Genomic DNA, 18,511 nt, shown 5'->3' on the forward strand with positions numbered 1-18,511 from the left:
AAATCACTGCAGATAGTGACTGCAGCCATGAAATTAAGACGCTTACTCTTTGGAAGAAAAGTTATGACCAACCTAGATAGCATATCAAAAAGCAGAGACATTACTTTGCCAACAAAGGTCCGTCTAGTCAAGGCTATGGTTTTTCCAGTAGTCATGTATGGATGTGAGAGTTGGACTGTGAAGAAAGCTGAGCGCTGAAGAATTGATGCTTTTGAACTGTGGTGTTGGAGAAGACTCTTGAGAGTCCCTTGGACTGCAAGGAGATCCAACCAGTCCATTCTGAAGGAGTTCAGCCCTGGGATTTCTTTGGAGGGAATGTTGCTGAAGCTGAAACTCCAGTACTTTGGCCACCTCATGTGAAGAGTTGACTCATTGGAAAAGACTCTGATGCTGGAAGGGATTGGGGGCAGGAGGAGAAGGGGATAACAGAGGATGAGATGGCTGGATGGCATCACGGACTCGATGGACGTGAGTCTGAGTGAGCTCCGGGAGTTGGTGATGGACAGGGAGGTCTGGTGTGCTGCGATTCATTGGGTCGCAAAGAGTTGGACAGGACTGAGCGACTGAACTGAACTGAACTGAACTGAAGACTATAAATCAGCTGTTTTGATAATGAGTTTTAAGAAATCAGCCGCAAGCTTAATATCAGTGTCCTTCTTCTGTAAGTATATCATATTTTGAGAACATCTATGTTCTCTGTAGGGCTTCACTGATGGCTCAGACGTTAAAGCGCCTGCCTCCAATGCGGGAGACCTGGGTTCGATCCCTGGGTCGGGAAGATCCCCTGGAGAAGGAAATGATAACCCACTCCAGTACTCTTGCCTGGAAAATCCCATGGATGGAGAAGCCTGGTAGGCTACAGTCCATGGGGTTGCAAAGAGCTGATCTCTACTGAGAGACTTCACTTTCACTTTCATGTTCTCTGTGTGTGGATGCATTCATATTGGATAAAGCAGTGCTGACCTCTGGTGGTTGTCGGTTTAATAGCATTGCCAGCTCTAGTTGGGCAAGGGTGTACTCTAGTGGGATTTACTTTTAAAAAATGGATGTCTCTTTTTAGATTGCTTTGATTTTAAAAGGTTTCTACAATTATCATGCATTTTAAGATCTTATTTAATCTTAAATAATGCTTAGAGTAGTTTTCTGTATTCAACAATACTTATACAATAGAAAGAAAGATTACCTAGGAAATAGGAAGAACTCAACTCTCAGAACTGGAAGCAGGTTAATAATGATAAAAAATAAATGAATCAGACAAGGCGAATTGCTAATACAAGTGTGGAAAATCTGAGCCTTGAACTTGTTTATCAAAACATCTATGAAAGCCCCTTTTCCAAAAGGCTTATTATGTAAATCTTTCAACACTTTTTTAGTAGAAAACTTTTTTTAGAAGGACATACTTTGGAATTTGAAAAGACAGCCTTATTAAAAATAGTGAACATTGTTAATAAAACTTCATATTAAACAATGTTTCCATTGACCTATGATCATATTATTAAATTTAATCTTCTAAATATTTGGTCTGGTTTCTTTTAAATACTGATTTTTTAACATTTGCTGTTTATAATATGGACATGTTCTAACTCTTTTCTAAGTCTTTAATTGAAGAGTTCTTTTTAGAATAATGATTTTTATCTCCTAGTAGTTTTCTTATGAATAAATGTATTTATTTTTAATTGAAGGATAATTGCTTTACAGTATTGTGTTGGTTTCTGCCAAACATCACCATGCATCAACCATGACATATGGTATTCCTAGTAGTTTTTTGTTTTGCTTTTTTATTTTAGAAAATGTATGTAACATATTTGAGAAAGTATTAGGTAGCTGACAGAAAAATTTGACTTTCTCTTCTAAATGTATTGTGCCTGAAGTCTTCTTTACAGCAGCGTCTCTTTTTAAGACCCTTGATTGAGTAATTTATTTCCATTCTGTGTGGTAGTTATCTCAATAATAATAAAACTCATAAAGACTAATAACAGCACATATTTCTAGTTGAATCTTTATCAGCTGATATATACAATTTTAAATTAGTTACATTCCCTAGTCTAGTCATTATGTGCTATTTGAATGCAATTTAAAAAGTTGGTTTTGAATGCTCCATAGTGATTTCTTAATCATGGCATAAATCACAGTAAATGTTGAAATCATTTTTTCTGAACATAATGTGAGCTGAGAGTGTGTGTAATTTAACTGGACAGTGTGGGGCTTTGTTTACATTTATTTCACAGAAATACATAAAAGATATCTAGCTATTATTTCATTGGCAATCGTCTTTTGCCGGATAGGACTCCTGAAGCTACATGGTCTCTTTTATGCTTAGCTTGAAAATGTTTCAGTTAATATCCTTTGCAGAAGGTGGGCTGGTAAGAATTAAATGAGTATCTTGGTAAGGACTTCAGTGGGCAAAGAAAAGAGCCTCTGTGTATGTGGCACCTGTCATCTTGGTATTTTGATAGATTGACTTTAAGTATGGAAGGGGGAGAAAGCCAGACCTTTATTTGAAGGAATGATAGAGTTTTAGAGTATATCTGTGCATTTGTTTTGTTAGTTGGTAATCAGTGATTCTCGTTTGACTCTCTTTTCATACCAGCCTCAACATAACTCTGCATGTGATGCCTCTTCTCATAATTAGGAGAATTCACTGTGAGAAAAACTAGTACCTTCAGGGATCATATACAGATTTTGTTCATCTAGGCATGAAAACCAGATATTTCTTTAATAGAATTCAAAAACTGAATCAGTTTTCAGTTATGAAACTGAATCACCTTGATTATGTTGTTTTCCATGTTAAGCATAATTTTTACCTTAGTTAAAAAAATGTGATAAGCTTGACCTTCTTTAACCCCTAAAGAATTAAAAATGCCAATATTAGCATTTTTATTCTAGTTAATGTATTTTTTTCTCTCTTCCACTTTGTAAACATGATGGAGCATATTTGTTGAAGAGTATTTTGGGAATTTCTCTCTTCGTTTTTGAAATCTAATTCTTAATGAAAATAAAATCCACAATATTAGTCTCATTATTGCTGTTCTAACATTGGCTTCCACAATCATATTCCACAATCAGGAAAAAAGAGAAAGACTACATAAGATCAACTTTATATACAGCATACAATTGGCAGAAATTAGTATCTAAAATAGGATGTGGTGGGTCAGTTGGGGTTCAGAGCTTTATGGCTTTTTAATTAGTCTTGGTGCAGAGCCTTTTCAGTTTAGTGGCTCCTTTTAATATTGCATAGAATGTCTTGCTATTCTAAAAAGGCACATTGATGAAATGATAGTAGTAATTGCCATTATTTCACTAATATGTATGCTTCATTGGTATGTTCACTGTTTGCTGCACCAGCCTATGGCTTCTATGATCACTTACATTAACGCACTAGAGTTCATCCTTATTTTGCAATATCCTAGTATTTTTATAATAAAAGAAGTATTTCTCTCCATCTGCAGGTGCTGTTGTTTTTTCAAACGAAGGAAAAGGAAAACCATACAGCGCCACAAATGACTCTGGACACAGACAGATCATGGGGAGTTACTTATGTGTTCATCTGCTGTCTTGTGATTAAAATCATCTCTGTAGTGACCACATATATTTTCAAGGACTTACTCTTAGAAACAGAAATGTCATACTTTCATACTTCATTTTGTGGTTGTCTTACAGTCATTTTTTTTTTTTTCCTAATTTAACTTTTATGGAAGCTTTAAAGTTTTGTCGAAACATGAGTGCTTTGCCCATCAGTGAATGGAATGGACCAATGAGGTGGTATTGATGACTTACACAGTTCTATAGAATATTTTTCAGAAGCTCTCCTCAAGTTATAGAAAGCAGTACAGTATCTGAAATGTCAACCAGTTATATACCTAACCTGTTTTTTTTTTAATAACTTCTGTAAGAGCATAATCAAACAGGAATTTTCTCCCGGCGGATAAAGCAACAGAGAAAACAGTTGCCCAGATATTTAAAAGAAGTTATCCCTTGAGAAGTTCATTATCTTTGTGACATCTGCATTGATTTCACTGTTACCAATGGTACTGCTATTCATGAATCACATTAACATTCTCTCTGTGAAATCAAGGTACAGTCACTGCCCAGAGGTACTGAGGAAAAAGCTCTATGGGTTCAGCCGATGGTAGTTGGTAAAATGAATCATAAAATAGCGTGGTTAATACAAGCTCTGCTTTTGTTGCACCACTATGTGAAGTACCGTGTTGCCGAAGTGGCAAAAGCGCTTATTTTTTAAAAATGCGAAATATTTGTGTAATGTAACCTTATGCTTCCAGATAATGATGTATGTTAGACAGCAAGAAATGAATACTTTGAGAAATGAGATATGTTGGTGTTTTTGGAGAAATACGCTAGGAGAAGGAATAAATGTGAATCTCACCGCATCGTATGAGGTTGAAGTCTAAGGAGATCCCACTGGAACCTGCTGCTGAGTGACTACATTCTCCTTAAGCAGAAAACTTGGGATGTGCCACGCAAGGGTGTCTGTTTATTAATTAGTTGCTCTTTGATTAAAAAGAAGGGGCCCCCCCAGCAATAAAAACGGGGTCTCCCATTGCCATCTGTGCACATTAGTCTCTTGTATTCAACTTTGCTGGTTCTGTGGAATCTTCCTGCTTTTTAGTATAATTTTGATGATTGAAAACTATTTTGGAAAGGATGGGTCAGGTGCTTTGTCCCCATAGTCTTTTGAAGTGCCTGCATATGAACAAAGAAACGGTTCTGTTTTAAAAAAATAGGAAACTCATTCCATTTTTCAAGAATGTTTTGTTTTAAGCCATACAGACACAGGTTATACTTTTGTCACATTTTCCTAGCCAGAATTTTCAAGGAGAGTTAAGAGAAAAAGACTGGCTAGAAAGATAATTGTGTTGTTCAGATCTCACATTGACCTTCTGTCTATGAAATTGTTACTTACTCCTTCAGTGCAGCCCCTTCTTTTTGTCTCTTAAGTGCGTGCCTCTGGGCAAGCTTATTTATTTTTACTGTTTCAAGGTAACATTTAAAATGTGTAATTAAAGTAAATAAATCTACATTTTTGACTTCATTATTGCATTTCCAGAAATTTGCTTGTACTTTGTAATTTATTTTCTTATTAGCCAAAAGTTCAGCGTGTTGTTTTTGATGAATTAGGCACCCATATGAATAGCGCAGATCAGGATGTTGTTTGTCATCGTCGCTTGGAATCCTATAAATGATCTTTATAAGTTCTTGAGTTTAAAGATCTACACTCAGCCTAGAAAACATATACTGTATAATTTGGTCAACAGTTTCCATTTTATATTTGTATACTGTCATGATGTCTTAAACTACAGGAGTTACATACTGAGTTTTTATTTTTGTTTGCTTTGAGCAAGGTAGATGGATGTTTTAGCCATTATAATGTGAAACCACTTCTTTCTTTACAGTATTTGACCAAATTTGTGTGTCTATGATATTTGTAAATACATGCGATATCTGTATTTCTTATCATAAGCCTGTTTAGTTTTATTCTCAGTAGGGTTTTTGGACTGTACAGTGTTTATATGAACTGAACTCCTTATACATAAGAAGGTGTGTATATTAATCCAATTATGGACTTAAAATATTTTAAAAGTATAAATACCCTTATTTGCTGCAAAGACCAGTGTGTAGACATTTGCTTTTTAGCAATATTTTTAAGTGCTCCATTTTAATGCCAAGGAATAAGTCTTTTGGCGACACAAACTGGTCAATAATAGGTAATGCAGGTATGTTCAGGTTAAGCCAACAATGTTTTGCATTTTTATGCTTCTTTTCTGTCAACACTAATGAAGTCAACATTGCCTGAATGTCTGAATAATGAAACACATCCCTGTTTAAAACTATGTAACTGAAAAAGAAATAAAAAATAAAGGTAGTTTTTTTAAACTTGCTCTTTCCCCTTTCCTCTGATCATGGGTAAAATAATGCCACTCACTAACTGAAGATAGAAATTTTTAAAATCCAGTTTATGTGAATAAATTTAGTATATGTGAAAAGCAGAGCTGAAGGAACTTTCTTTTGTGTTTTTGATTTTTGTTTTGCTTTGTTGGAACTCCATTGTAAGCAGTATGTAGCTAGGTGTATCCAAGCTTTCTTTAATGAAAGTTAAAAAATTTTTTTTTATTTCTCTGAACTCTTTAATAGAGCAATTAATTAGAACTAATGCCATTAATAAACAAAGGAAATAAACTGTATCATTTCATTCCTTTTAAAAAGTGAAGTCATACTATTATGTTTCCAGAAATGAAGTATTATTGCTCCAGTTTGAAGTGAATGACTTTAAGATCATTGCAGATGCAGAGCACATATCTGTGGCAGTATCTCACAGTTCATCATTGTGCTGTTTGCTCTAGGGGGTTTTACAAGATGCTGCTGTGCTTACTGAAAGATGGCAAAGGTAAGGTAAGTCAAAGCAGCAGTCTGAAGTCCGTATGTGTCCACTAAGCACCACCATTCAGAACCAGTAAGAAGATCTGGAGATCAAACATAGCATAGGTTAAGCATGGGTTAAAAGGCCCTATCTAGAAATAAATGACCTAAGATTAGAGTTTGACCTGAATGATTATATAGTTGCATTAGTCAGCACCCTTGGCTTTGCAAGTGCTAGAAACCTCACTTGGCTTCAGCAGTAGGCATACACATTATTGCATTTGAAAAGTCCATTCATAGGGGTGGCTTCAGACATGCTTGATCCTGGTGTAAGGTTCAGGAATCTGACTTACTCTGTATCTCTCCGTTTTGCTTCCTACCCTTCTGTTTTCGTTGTCAAGGGGATTTTATATGCGTGATGGTAAAATGACCACACAACAACTTCAGGCTACTGCCTGCTTCATAACCTCAACAAAGGACAGTTTCTCTCAACAATTTTAACAGAATCCTGACATTTATTCCTTCATTGATTCACATGCCCACCACAGAGCCAATTACTGTGGCCCAGAAAATGTTGTTCTTCCATCTTCACAGGACACATTGGACTGAGAAATGAGGGAGAAGGGGTGTTCCCAAAAGAAAATGAGGGTAGTGTTATCAGAAGGAAAGTGAATGGATTCTGTGCAGGCAAAATCTAGATATTAGCTGTCATGGTGAGAAAAACAAAATAGAGTGTAAAGGGAAAAATAATTGCTTTAAATTAGAAAATGTTTCTATTCTTGAGACATATTAGTCTGAATATATTACTGAAAATCACTAATACACATTTGAAAAATGTTTTGGACTTAGATAAAAGTAGACATTGTAAGTACCATATTTGATGTGTTTTTGCTTAGTTTTTAAAGGTTTTTGTGATTACCATTGGATTAGTAGAATGAAAAGCTGATCTGTCTACTAGAGAAAAAGTAAATGGAGTTATAAGTTTTGCTGATGTTTGGGATGATGAGTTTCTTCTCTGCCCATCTCTAATATGGACCCACATATTATTTTCTTAGGAAATTTACTTCATAGGAATACATGGATCATAACCAAAGAAAGGACTACATATACAAGCATTATCAGGTAATACTGCTGGAATATGAAAATGGTTTTAGAAGGAACAGTTGTTCACAGGAATGTTTACCATACTGTGATTTTACTTAATATGAAAAACAGTCCTGCACTGCTCTAGAGTGGGGTTGGCAAACTTTGGTTTTATGGGACCAAAGGCAAAATTGAAGTTTTTATATACTTGCATAATGAGAAAACAAATTTCCAGTAGTTCTGTATTGAGGAAGTTCAAAATACATATGAACACTTGAGTACAATTTTTTTGTAATACAAGTCTACTGATAAGAATTGAGGTATTTTGAGAGGATAATATTTCACTTAGGAGTTTGAAATTGCTTGCAAATGATCGTCTGTTATGCTGATCTGTATTGTGATTTTATATATTTCTTCTTTGAAAATGTCTTCAGATAGATATTACCAAATACTGTATCAGTCCATATGTATATGATTTTATTAGAGCGTATTCACCATTAGGAAGGTGTTTCATACAATTTTCTTAGATTCTGCCCTTGATATTTGCCATTGACAAATCATCACCCTGCAGATTAATTACTTCGTATTGAAGATTAGATGGATGCTCCTCATTTGTACAGTTAAGTGGATCCAAAAATGTGGCTTTATCCACTGAAATTGTGTAGGAATGGATATCTTGCTGCTTGTTTTAACTTGACAGCATAGGAAGTGGATAAAGTGGGTTGACATTACTTGTGATTTAAACAGCATTAGTTTTGTCATAATGATTTTGTTGCAGTATAAATTTCACATATAAGTGCTGTTTTGCCTTATAATTTTTAAGTTGATTTACTAAGAAACGTTTCCAAATCTGCTGCAAACCTAATTTTCAAATCTATTCAGTATTCATTAATAATAGGTGAAGATGATACCTATTCAGGAAAAAGTCAGTGTTGGTTCTGAGCTCAAAAAAAAAATTGCAATAAAACTTTCCTACTAATATCAAACTGCTGTGTAGTTGGGCAAGTCAGGATATTCAGTTTCTATTCCTAGCAAAAACTTAGTGGAAGTAATGATAGATAAAACTGCAAGAGTGAATGAAATTCACCACTGACTTAACTAGTTCAATAACATGACAGATTCAAATAGTTCCCCCAGAATACCTACTGATGAATCATGTAATACATAAAGATTGATTTTAAACATTTTACACTTTCACAAGCTTTGTAAATTTGCCCAGTAAACCATTTTCTACTCCATATGCCGGTACCACCATGAAGTTACAGCGTATCCTCGCAGACACCACTTCAGTTAGCACTGATGTTTTCTCAAGTTCTTTAAAAATCTTTTCTCTTAAAAAAAAAATTCTCTATTGGAGTTGTTCCATGGAGTCTATTCACAGAGGCCAATTCCTGAGTTACTTTAAGCTCCATACTGACTTCTCTTGTAATCAACAACTAGGCAGTATTGGTAACATGTATTGACTCATGAAAAGCCAAATCATTTGCCTTGTTTTTTAGTTGACAATTGGTGTCTTCAAGCACCTGTCCTTGCTCAAAAACTAGTGGTCTTCAGTGTGTTTATCTTCTCTGGACACACTTTGTAGCTGCTGCAGTCAAATACAACTTAATTAACTTTAACTCACCATCAGTGAAGAACTTTCTTTGCTTGGCTAACAAATGAGCCACTTGGAAAGTAACTTTGGTTGCACCTTCATTCTCATTTTTTGTGTGTTTGAAATAATTCTATTGTGGTAAGATATTCTGCTTTAAAGTTTTAATTGTTCTTACTATTGCTTTCCTGTGAGTTGGGAATATTGTGATGAGTGCTTGGTCTGGTAATGTGAAAATAAATTGTATTCTTTTAACACAGCTGAAGTGTCACTGCATAATAAACATGGTGCTTTGCTATTCTAATTTTGTAACAAAATAATCCACATTACACCGTGCCTTAAAAAGCACAACACTCAAACTTCACTTTACTTTTTGAAATATGATTAACCTGCATTAGTAATAAAAGTAATAAAATGTTTGTATGACACTGTGTAGTACTTGAAATGCTGTCAAATGGTCACTGTGTCCCTGAGGTGTGTAGTGTGTTGAGCAGCAGTATAAAGTAGTGAGCACCACATATGGTCTCTGCCACAGCTATTCAGCTTTGCTGTCATAGCTTGAAAGCAGCCATAGACAACATGTCAATGAATGAGCATGGCTGTGTTCCAATAAAGTTTTATTGATGGGTACTGAAATTTGAACTTTATATAGTTTTTATGTATCATGAAGTATTCTTTGGATTTTTTTCTACCATTTAAAAAATGCAAATACCATTCTTAGTTCATGGGCCAAATGAAAGCAGGAGTTGGACTGGATCTGGCTTGCAGACCATGACTTGCCAATTTCTGTTCTGGACCACATTGGAAAGATTTGGATGTTTGAAGTTAGTTTTTTTTTTTTTTTTTTTTTTTAACCTAATTGAGTGACACAGTAAAAGGAGGGGTCATTTTGAAATAACCTGAAGGATTATGATAAAGAAAATGCTCTGTAGTACATTGGGGAGTTATAAATGAGATAATTCAGTCTCCCATTTGAAGCAGTGTATGGTCTTAGAGCATGAATTTGGGGACCAAAGAATGTAATTTGATTTGCAACTTTTTCACTTGTGTTGTGAGAACTGTGGCAAGTTACTTAACTTGTTGGCATCAGTTTCCTCACCTCAGATTGAAGTAATGCTTTGTTTGCAGCACGTCTCTTGAATTGTAGCAGTAACATTTATAAGTGCTCTCAATGCAGGCTGCCATTTACCATTCCTCTCATGATACAGCATATTTGAAAACTGAGCAGCACCTTTATTTCTCAAGCAGAGTGTGTGCTCTCTGCTTTTTGAGACAAGACTTTGATCTGGTATTGATTAAACTGTGTCTTAGGTTGAAGCTGCTGTTCCTATCTGTTTAACAATATTTGTACCCTGATTTTATCACGTTGCACAATTGGCTATTTTGACTTGTAACAGCATTGATAAGTTAAAAAGCATTAATTCTGTACCTTTAATGATAAAAATAACACAACAGAGGCCAAGGACAAAGCCCTGAGTCACGTCGCTGTATTCCTGCTTGCTTTAAGCTCAGTATCAGTCCAGTAACCTAAGAAACGATGCCTAAGTGGGCTGTCTAATGTGTGACAATCCTCTGCCGTTTGGCTACCGTGAGCTGTTTATGTTTTTCTGAAATCTGGGTGAAATGAACCATTTAGTCCATTTCTTTGCTCTCCCATTCTCGTTATTCCATCTGAAAAAGGAACTGGATTTAGTTTGTAATGTCTTTTCTTAATGAATCCATGTTTACTTCAAAGATCACCATTTCTAATACTATAAACTGCCTTTTGACTAATTCAGTCTAATCTTACTTGGAATCCACATTATTGACCAGTCTGTAGCTGTATAGTCCACTCTTTTTTTTTTTTTTCTTTTAATAGAAATTTCATTTCCAGTCTAGTCTTTGCCTTGTTCCGTTTACCATCTGCAAAATCTCTCAGGATGATTTTGTCCGGGTCTGGAGACTTTTTTGTACCTATGATGGACCTCATTTCCTTCTTACTTTTCCCCCTTATCACCCACTTAACTTTCTAGGCTGAAGATTATTCTTGATTAAAAAAAAAAAAAATTCTAAAGAAGCTAAGTCTTACATTATCCTCGTAACCATTTCCTTACATTTCTCCCTACACATAGTTTATAAAACCATTTTTATTGACTTGAGCTTTTTTTTTTTTCTTTTAAGAAATTGTCAGCTAATTGGGAGAGGGAGGATAAAGATTTTACCATTTCTTATATTCATTAGTTATGCATACTTGACTTCCATTCTTTTAAGAGTTTAGCTTGTCAGAAGAGACATTTTTTTTGCAAGCTTGCTCCTTCCCCCTCCCCTTATAGAGTCATTTTTGATTGCAGAACTGGAATCAACAGTCTGAGTTCTCTTCACCAGCCTTGAAATGATCACATTCTCTCAAGGTTCCCAAACCTTCCACTTTATCAGTTAGTGCCTTCCTGTTGGTCATTTTGGCAGTCCAGAGTAGTAGTTTCAATATTTGCCATTTCCTAAATCTGCCTGCAGTGCAGGAGACAGAGAAGACATGGGTTCAGTCCCTGGATTGGGAAGATCCCCTAGAGTAGGAAACCGCAACCTACTCCAGTATTCTTGCCTGGAGAGTTCCGTGGACGGCAGAGTCTGGCAAGCTACAGCCATGGAGTCTCAGTCCGACAGCACTAAGCATGAATACCTGACTTCCTGGAAGACTAGTTTTGTGTTTTTTTTCGGCATATAAAGAATCATCAGATGCTCTGGTTTTGGTAAAAGGATTTTTAGACAATTGAAGCCATCATGACCATGTGTTTCCCAGTTCTGGGCTTTTAAAGTTCATGTATTTAACAGCGTTTTTTTTTTTTTTTTAATAGCACCTTGTTTCAGTCAATGGTTGCATGCTTAAATCTGATTTTCTGGCCTGGCATTCTAGTGTATTTTCATAATTGTATCCCAGTTCTTTCCTCTCCACAATATTTTCGATGTGCATTTTATGTTTGGTGTCCAAGTACCAGTGCTGTCAGTCCAGGATACTTCCCTACACCTCTCTTCTCACTTGTGTGTACTGCAGTCAGGACGCTTGCCATCCCCAGTATTGGTAACTCCCGCGTCACATCTCCCACGCCCTTTTGTTGCCTAAGCCTTGTTTATAGCTTGTGACCGTGACGTTAGTGTGAAGACTGCTGGGTGTTGTCTCACACTTCTGAAGTTCTCTTCTGGAGTGAAGCAGTCGACCATTTCCAACCTGACAGTGTATATAACAGTCAGTTTCTTGTTTCTTAACCTGATTTTTTCACCCTTATCCTCATTCAGTTAAAAAATCTCTTTAATGAGTCATATATGTTCATACCAAGATCTCATGAGATAACATTCCACCCGTTTTAAATTGTGCCTTGGAAATTCAAATCATTTAAAAATAATCATATGGGCAAAAAATCACTTCCTTCTTATACCTTGTATTTTATACTGAATTCCATATTAACTTTCTCAGGATTCCTAAATAGTCTACAGTCAACTTTTTTTAAAAAATGTAATATGATAAATTGTGTATATACACACACACATAGATTAATGTATATAATTACAAAGATTTGGCAATTTTTTCTCCGCAGTAATTGGTGCTTAAGTTGCTTAAATGGAAACACCAGCTGAAAATCGTACCTTGAAAAATTAACATCTGGATAATCTCTTATGGTCTCCTCTACAGGTTTGGCTGATAGAAGACCAAAAGGGAGCACTGAGAATTGAAAGTGCTTATTTTTCATATTCAAGAAAGGTAAAGGCTGTTCTACAGTCAAAGTCCCAAGTTGTGAACAAGTAACCACTGGTAATCAAGATAACTTCCAATTAATTCACAAGCTCTGAAAGTGAATCAGCAACATCACGCCATTGACTCTGGTTCCAAAAATGAGCAAGTCAACAGCAGCCTTGTGAAACTGGGCAGATCGAGGACAACCTTAGGTTTGTGGACTACAGCTGGTCAAAAGTGCCTTGCTCCAGGGACCACACCGCAGGTATTTATCAGCCCTTTTGGTTTCCCTAAATCCTGCTGCACCATTGTAAATAGTTTATGTATTACATTCTTCTCTGTTACTCTGTGTTATCTCTCTCCTCTGTAAAGCTCTCCCTCTCCCCGACCATTGAGGACACAGTGAGAAGGCAGCTATTTTCAAGCCAGAAAGAGAACTCTCACCAGGAACTGAATTTGTTGGTACCTTGATCTTGGACATCTCAGCTTCTAAAACTGTGAGAAATAAATGTTTATTGTTTAAGCCATCCTGTTCATGGTATTTTGTTATAGCAGCCCGAACTGATTAATACAGGAACTGTTCAAGAAAACTAACTCCCTAGTTTTCGTGAAAGTGATCCTATTAGCCTTTGACATCTTTACTTGAAATAATGGATTTGGACGACATTGTGATCTCTAAAGTAGAGGTTTCCACACCTTGCTGAGTGTAACAGTCACTTATAGATAGTACATTTTTTTGAAAGAAAACCCTTGGGCTCTCTACTCCTAGCGCTTCTGATGGAGGAAAAGAGTTAATTAGAGGAGTTAAGAAGTTCTTTAAGGAGTTCTTAGAGGACTTCTGTAATAATTCTCATATATCACCAGGTTTGGGATGAGTTACTTTGAAACAACTGCTCTAAGTTGTCCTTGAAGGTGGTGGCTTTTAAAAAATATGTTTATTTCACTACACTGGGTCTTAGTTACAGCACTCAGAATCTCTGATCTTCATTGTTTCATGCAGGGTCTTTTTAGTTTGGCATGTGGGATCTAGTCCCTTGACCAGGGATTGAACTGCAGTCCCCTGCACTGGGAGCATGGCGTCTTAGCCACTGGACCACCAGGAAAGTCCTGAAGGTGGTAACTTATTAGGTAAACTTCTCAGAGTTGGTTACCGAGATGGCCCTTTGAAATATTCTCTTCCAGGGTACGGTACCTTAGTACTGTCCATCAGGTGTTTCTGGTCCTCCCCTCCGCCAGACACATGATAGTACTGTACTGCCTGCTCACTTGTGTTGGGTGAGGCGATGGCACTCACCACCTAGACCATTGACCTCTGACTCCTCTCAGTTTTTTAGCTCCTGACTGGCCTGCCTCCACAGACCTGGGCCAACACCCGTCCAGTCTCCTGTTACATTCTTGACTCAGTGAGCAAACACCGTCAAGGGGGTTTTGACACAAACAAACCCCCCTTCATTGATCGTTTTCCCTCATCCAGTTATTCTTCTATTTTTCCCCTTTTTGGCAAGGCATCTCGACATTTCTCTTGGCGAGAAAGAAGAGTTACAGTGTTATCCTGTAGTATTCCAATGGCTGAATCATTGTGTAACATGATCACTTCTTGGCCCTTACAGGTCTTGCCTCTATATGTTTTGCTTTGAGGTCCAGGACTGTGATGGTAAAAGCTATATAGTATTTACTGCATTTGAAAGAAATTTATGTTTAGTCTTGTTTTGTGAGCATCCATGGTTGAGTATGTTCAGATGTAAGGAAAAGTAAAAAACTGTTAGAAGTCAGGTGGTGTGATATTTAGGGGAATTAGGGGCTAAAATCTTTCTCTTCACCAGGTCCCCAGTTAGTTAATAGGTTCTTGTCATAAGACAGGGAGTGAAAAGTTCAGAATACCAAGGGACAGATTCAGTCAGAAATGCCCTTTTGCTTTGCACTTAATATAACGTGGTTATTAGATACTATCCCCACTAGATTCTTGATTCTCTGCTGATGTAGCTTCTTTCCTTGAATTATTCAAAAAGCTTAAAGAGTGAAAACAGCCAAATGAGAGAAATAACTCTGTTTAAGTTCCATGATGTAATTTGGTCACTGCTTCATTTTTCATACACCAAAGAACATCAACAAAATGATGATATTCAAGTTCAATTTTACCTTTCACAGGACACTGAGAAATAGATTTTCTCTCTTCTCTAATAGAAATATTCAAAGGTTCTCATACCACAGAGAAAGACAAAATGATTAAAAATGATTGCTTGTGGTTGTTTCCTCCCCTGGTTATAGGCTATATAAATTACTCCTGGGAACAAAAGAGCATGTTTTATGCTGCACTGCTATCCAGGAGATGGCTTATTTTTATCCCAGAGGAAGGAAGGATGGCCATTTGGCCAAAGGCCAAGAAACCTTGGCCAAGTTTTCTAGGAGGCCCCTGACAAAGATAGGCCTGGACAAAGAAGGGAAACTTTTGTTTATTAAATAATTTTTCTTTTAAAGTGGTCAGGTTGTGAATGAATTTTGTTTTAGATTTTTTTCCAGCATTTTGCAAATGAAAATTTAAAATCAATGAAATGTGTGAAAAGATGAAAAAACAGAAACTTTGGAAACAGGTTCCTCTCCCATGAAGCCTGGCTGAGAGAAAAAAAATAGAGGAATAAATGGATGTTTTGCTTGTGTTTTTACATTTGGAGCAGCTCGAATGGGTTTGTTTGCTGGGGTAATACTCTCAGTGAAGATGAGGTCATAGCTACTGGAGAGAATGATGTGGAAGAAAGGAAATCCCTGGGGGAAATGAGCTAGGGTTCCAAAGAGAAAGGAAAGTGGAAAGGAGAAAGGGCTAATTGGGAGAGATGATACAGGCTTCCCTGGTGGCTCAGATGGTAAAGAATCTGCCTGCAGTGTGGGAGACCTGGGTTCAATCCCTGGGTTGGGAAGATCCCTTGGAAAAGGGAATGGCTACCCATTTCAGTGTTCTTGCCCAGCAAATCCCATGGACAGAGGAGCCTGGTGGGCTGTAGTCTATGGGCTTTCAAGAGGTGATATGTGTGAGGGAGGTGAGAAAATCATTCAAGTGATTGGCTGTAGGATCTATGTTGAATTGAGATAAAAATGAACCTGGAGGGAGGCTGCCTGTGGGTTGCTTTTTATCTGGAAGAAAATGGAGCCACTGAGGGTGGTCCTGAAGAAAAGTTCAGTTCAGTTTAGTCACTCTGTCAGGCCTCCCTGTCAATCACCAACTCCTGGAGTCTACCCAAACTCATGTCCATTGAGTTGGTGATGCCCTCCAACCATCTCATCCTCTGTCATCCCCTTCTCCTCCTGCCTTCAATCTTTCCCAGCATCAGGGTCTTTTCAAATGAGTCAGCTCTTTACATCAGGTGGCCAAAGTATTGGAGTTTCAGTTTCAACATCAGTCCTTCCAATGAACACCCAGGACTGATTTCCTTTAGGATGGACTGGTTGGATCTCCTTGCAGTCCAAGGGACTCTCAAGAGTCTTTTCCAACACCACAGCCCAAAGCATCAATTCTTCGGTGCCCAGCTTTCTTTATAGTCCAAGTCTCACATCCATACACGACTACTAGAAAAACCATAGCCTAAACTAGATGGATCTTTGTTGGCAAAGTAATGTCTCTGCTTTTTAATATGCTATCTAGGTTGGTCATAACTTTTCTTCCAAGGAGAAAGCGTCTTTTAATTTCATGGCTGCAGTCACCATCTGCAGTGATTTTGGAGCCCCCCAAAATGAAGTCTGCTGCTGTTTCCACTGTTTTCCCATCTATTTGCCATGAAGTGATGGGACCAGATGTCATGATCTTAGTTTTCTAAGTTTTTCCAAGCCAGGCTTCAACAATACGTGAACCGTGAACTTCCAGATGTTCTAGCTGGTTTTAGAAAAGGCAGAGGAACCAGCGATGAAGTTGCCAACATCTGCTGGATCATCGAAAAAGCAAGAGAGTTCCAGAAAAACATCTATTTCTGAAGAAAAGAGCAAGCATAATTACTTCAAACTTAATTTTGTTATATGACCTTCAGGTTTTCTTTAGGCAGTGTATAGTTAATGACATAAAAATTATTGAATAGTAATATGGTAGTTAAAAATGAAGGAAATCTATCAGCTGCTGTTACAATAAAGACCTTTTAAAAGACCTCTTTATGTAAGAAGTGTTTCATAAGCAAATTGCTGTTTTAAAGAGCCCTTGGTAATATAAGTTGTATTATGCACTTAGCTGACATTTTATGAATGCTTCATGTTAATCATACTACATTTTTCTTGGTATAGATATGGAAATCTGGTTAGCTCAAGATCTAAAATTTCAGTATTAATACAACTCAACATTTTACTTTCAGATACATGTAGACTGTAAATTATAATCTTTATATATTTACATAGAGTGTTACATACAAAGGACAAAGTTTTCCCAAGTCAGATTGCTTAAAAATATAAAATTTAAATTTTATTTCAGAGGAAAACAAAGTTTTAACCAGCAAAGGTCTGACTCTTTACAATGATTTCAACACAAATAGGCAAGTTATATTTGCACATATGTCTAGATATTAATACACTTAGGAAATTTCTTTCTCTGGTGGCAAAAATGAGATTTTATTAATTTCTTTCCATCTTTTGTGCTTTCACAGTAAACCTACAGTAAATAAATTGTGTGTAATACTAACTAAAGTTTAGAGGCCAAAAAGAATATGAATGTAAATCAGCAGCATTCTCAACTGCTAGTCTATAAGTGTTCTTCCTAGTAGGCATTTCATCATTGAAGAGAGATTATTCTCTAATTTTAAAAGAAACTTCAAAATAAGCAAACTCTTGCGGATTTACATTATGTGTAAGCACAGTTGTCTGTCTGTTTTCTATCTAACAATGAGATCAAATTCCCACAAAAATTTATTATTTTAGCTGTGTACAATTCAGTGCCATTAATTACCTCATGCAAATAAAATCACTGCCTAATTCTAGAACATTTTCATCACTCCCAAAAGAAATCCTGTCCCATAAGTCACTTACCTTCCCTCTCAAGACCCCAGCCTCTGGCAACCCCTAATCTGCTTTCAGTCTCGACTGATCTGCCTATAATGAACATTTCATGTAAATGCAACTACATGTGTAAACCTATGGCTGATTCATGTTGGTGTGTGGCAGAAAGCCACACAGTATTAAAGTGCTTATCTTTCAATTACAATTAAGCAAATTTAATAAATGCAGTTACATAATATGTGGCCTTTTGAAACTGGCTTCTCTCTTTTAGCTTAATGTTTTCAAGGTTTATCCTAGTTGTATCATGTAAGAGTACTTCTTCCTTTTTTTGGCTGAATAATACTCTGTTACATGTTTGTACCATTTTTCTTTATCCATTCTTCAATTAAGGAACATTGGGTTGTTTCTGCCTTTTGTCTATTATAAATAGCGATGCTATTAACATTGGTGTACACACTTTTGTGTAGTTAGGCTCTGAAATTTCTCAGATAGAATTTCAGGATTACATAGTAACTTTGTTTAACATTTTGTGCAACTGCCAACCAAACTTTTCCACAGCAGTCATACTTTTATCATTCCCACCAACAGAAACATAGGAAGATTACATATTTTCTGTATCCTTGTCAACACTTGTTACTTTTCATTTCTCAGAATATATTTTAAGTATAGCCATCCTAGTGGGTATGAAGTGGTATTTCATTGTGGTTTTGGTTTGAGTTTCTCTAATGACTAATAGTGTTGGGCATCTTTTCATGTGTTTATTGACTATTTGTATATATATTAGA

The 18,511-nt window shown here is 36.5% G+C and overlaps 1 protein-coding gene across 7 annotated transcripts in view; it reads left to right on the forward strand.

Moving 5' to 3' along the window:
- CSNK1G3 (casein kinase 1 gamma 3) overlaps nt 1–6,200 on the forward strand; it is a 120,789-nt gene extending 114,589 nt beyond the window's left edge. For all 7 annotated transcript variants that reach the window (XM_018050687.1, XM_018050685.1, XM_018050688.1 and 4 more), the window contains one exon: nt 3,450–6,200. In XM_018050687.1, the coding sequence (XP_017906176.1) occupies nt 3,450–3,504 (55 nt within the window). In that variant the 3' untranslated portion in view covers nt 3,505–6,200. The remainder of the gene's footprint in view (nt 1–3,449) is intronic.

The sequence above is a fragment of the Capra hircus genome, chromosome 7, assembly GCF_001704415.2.
Source record: "Capra hircus breed San Clemente chromosome 7, ASM170441v1, whole genome shotgun sequence".
NCBI classification, from domain to species: Eukaryota; Metazoa; Chordata; class Mammalia; order Artiodactyla; family Bovidae; genus Capra; species Capra hircus.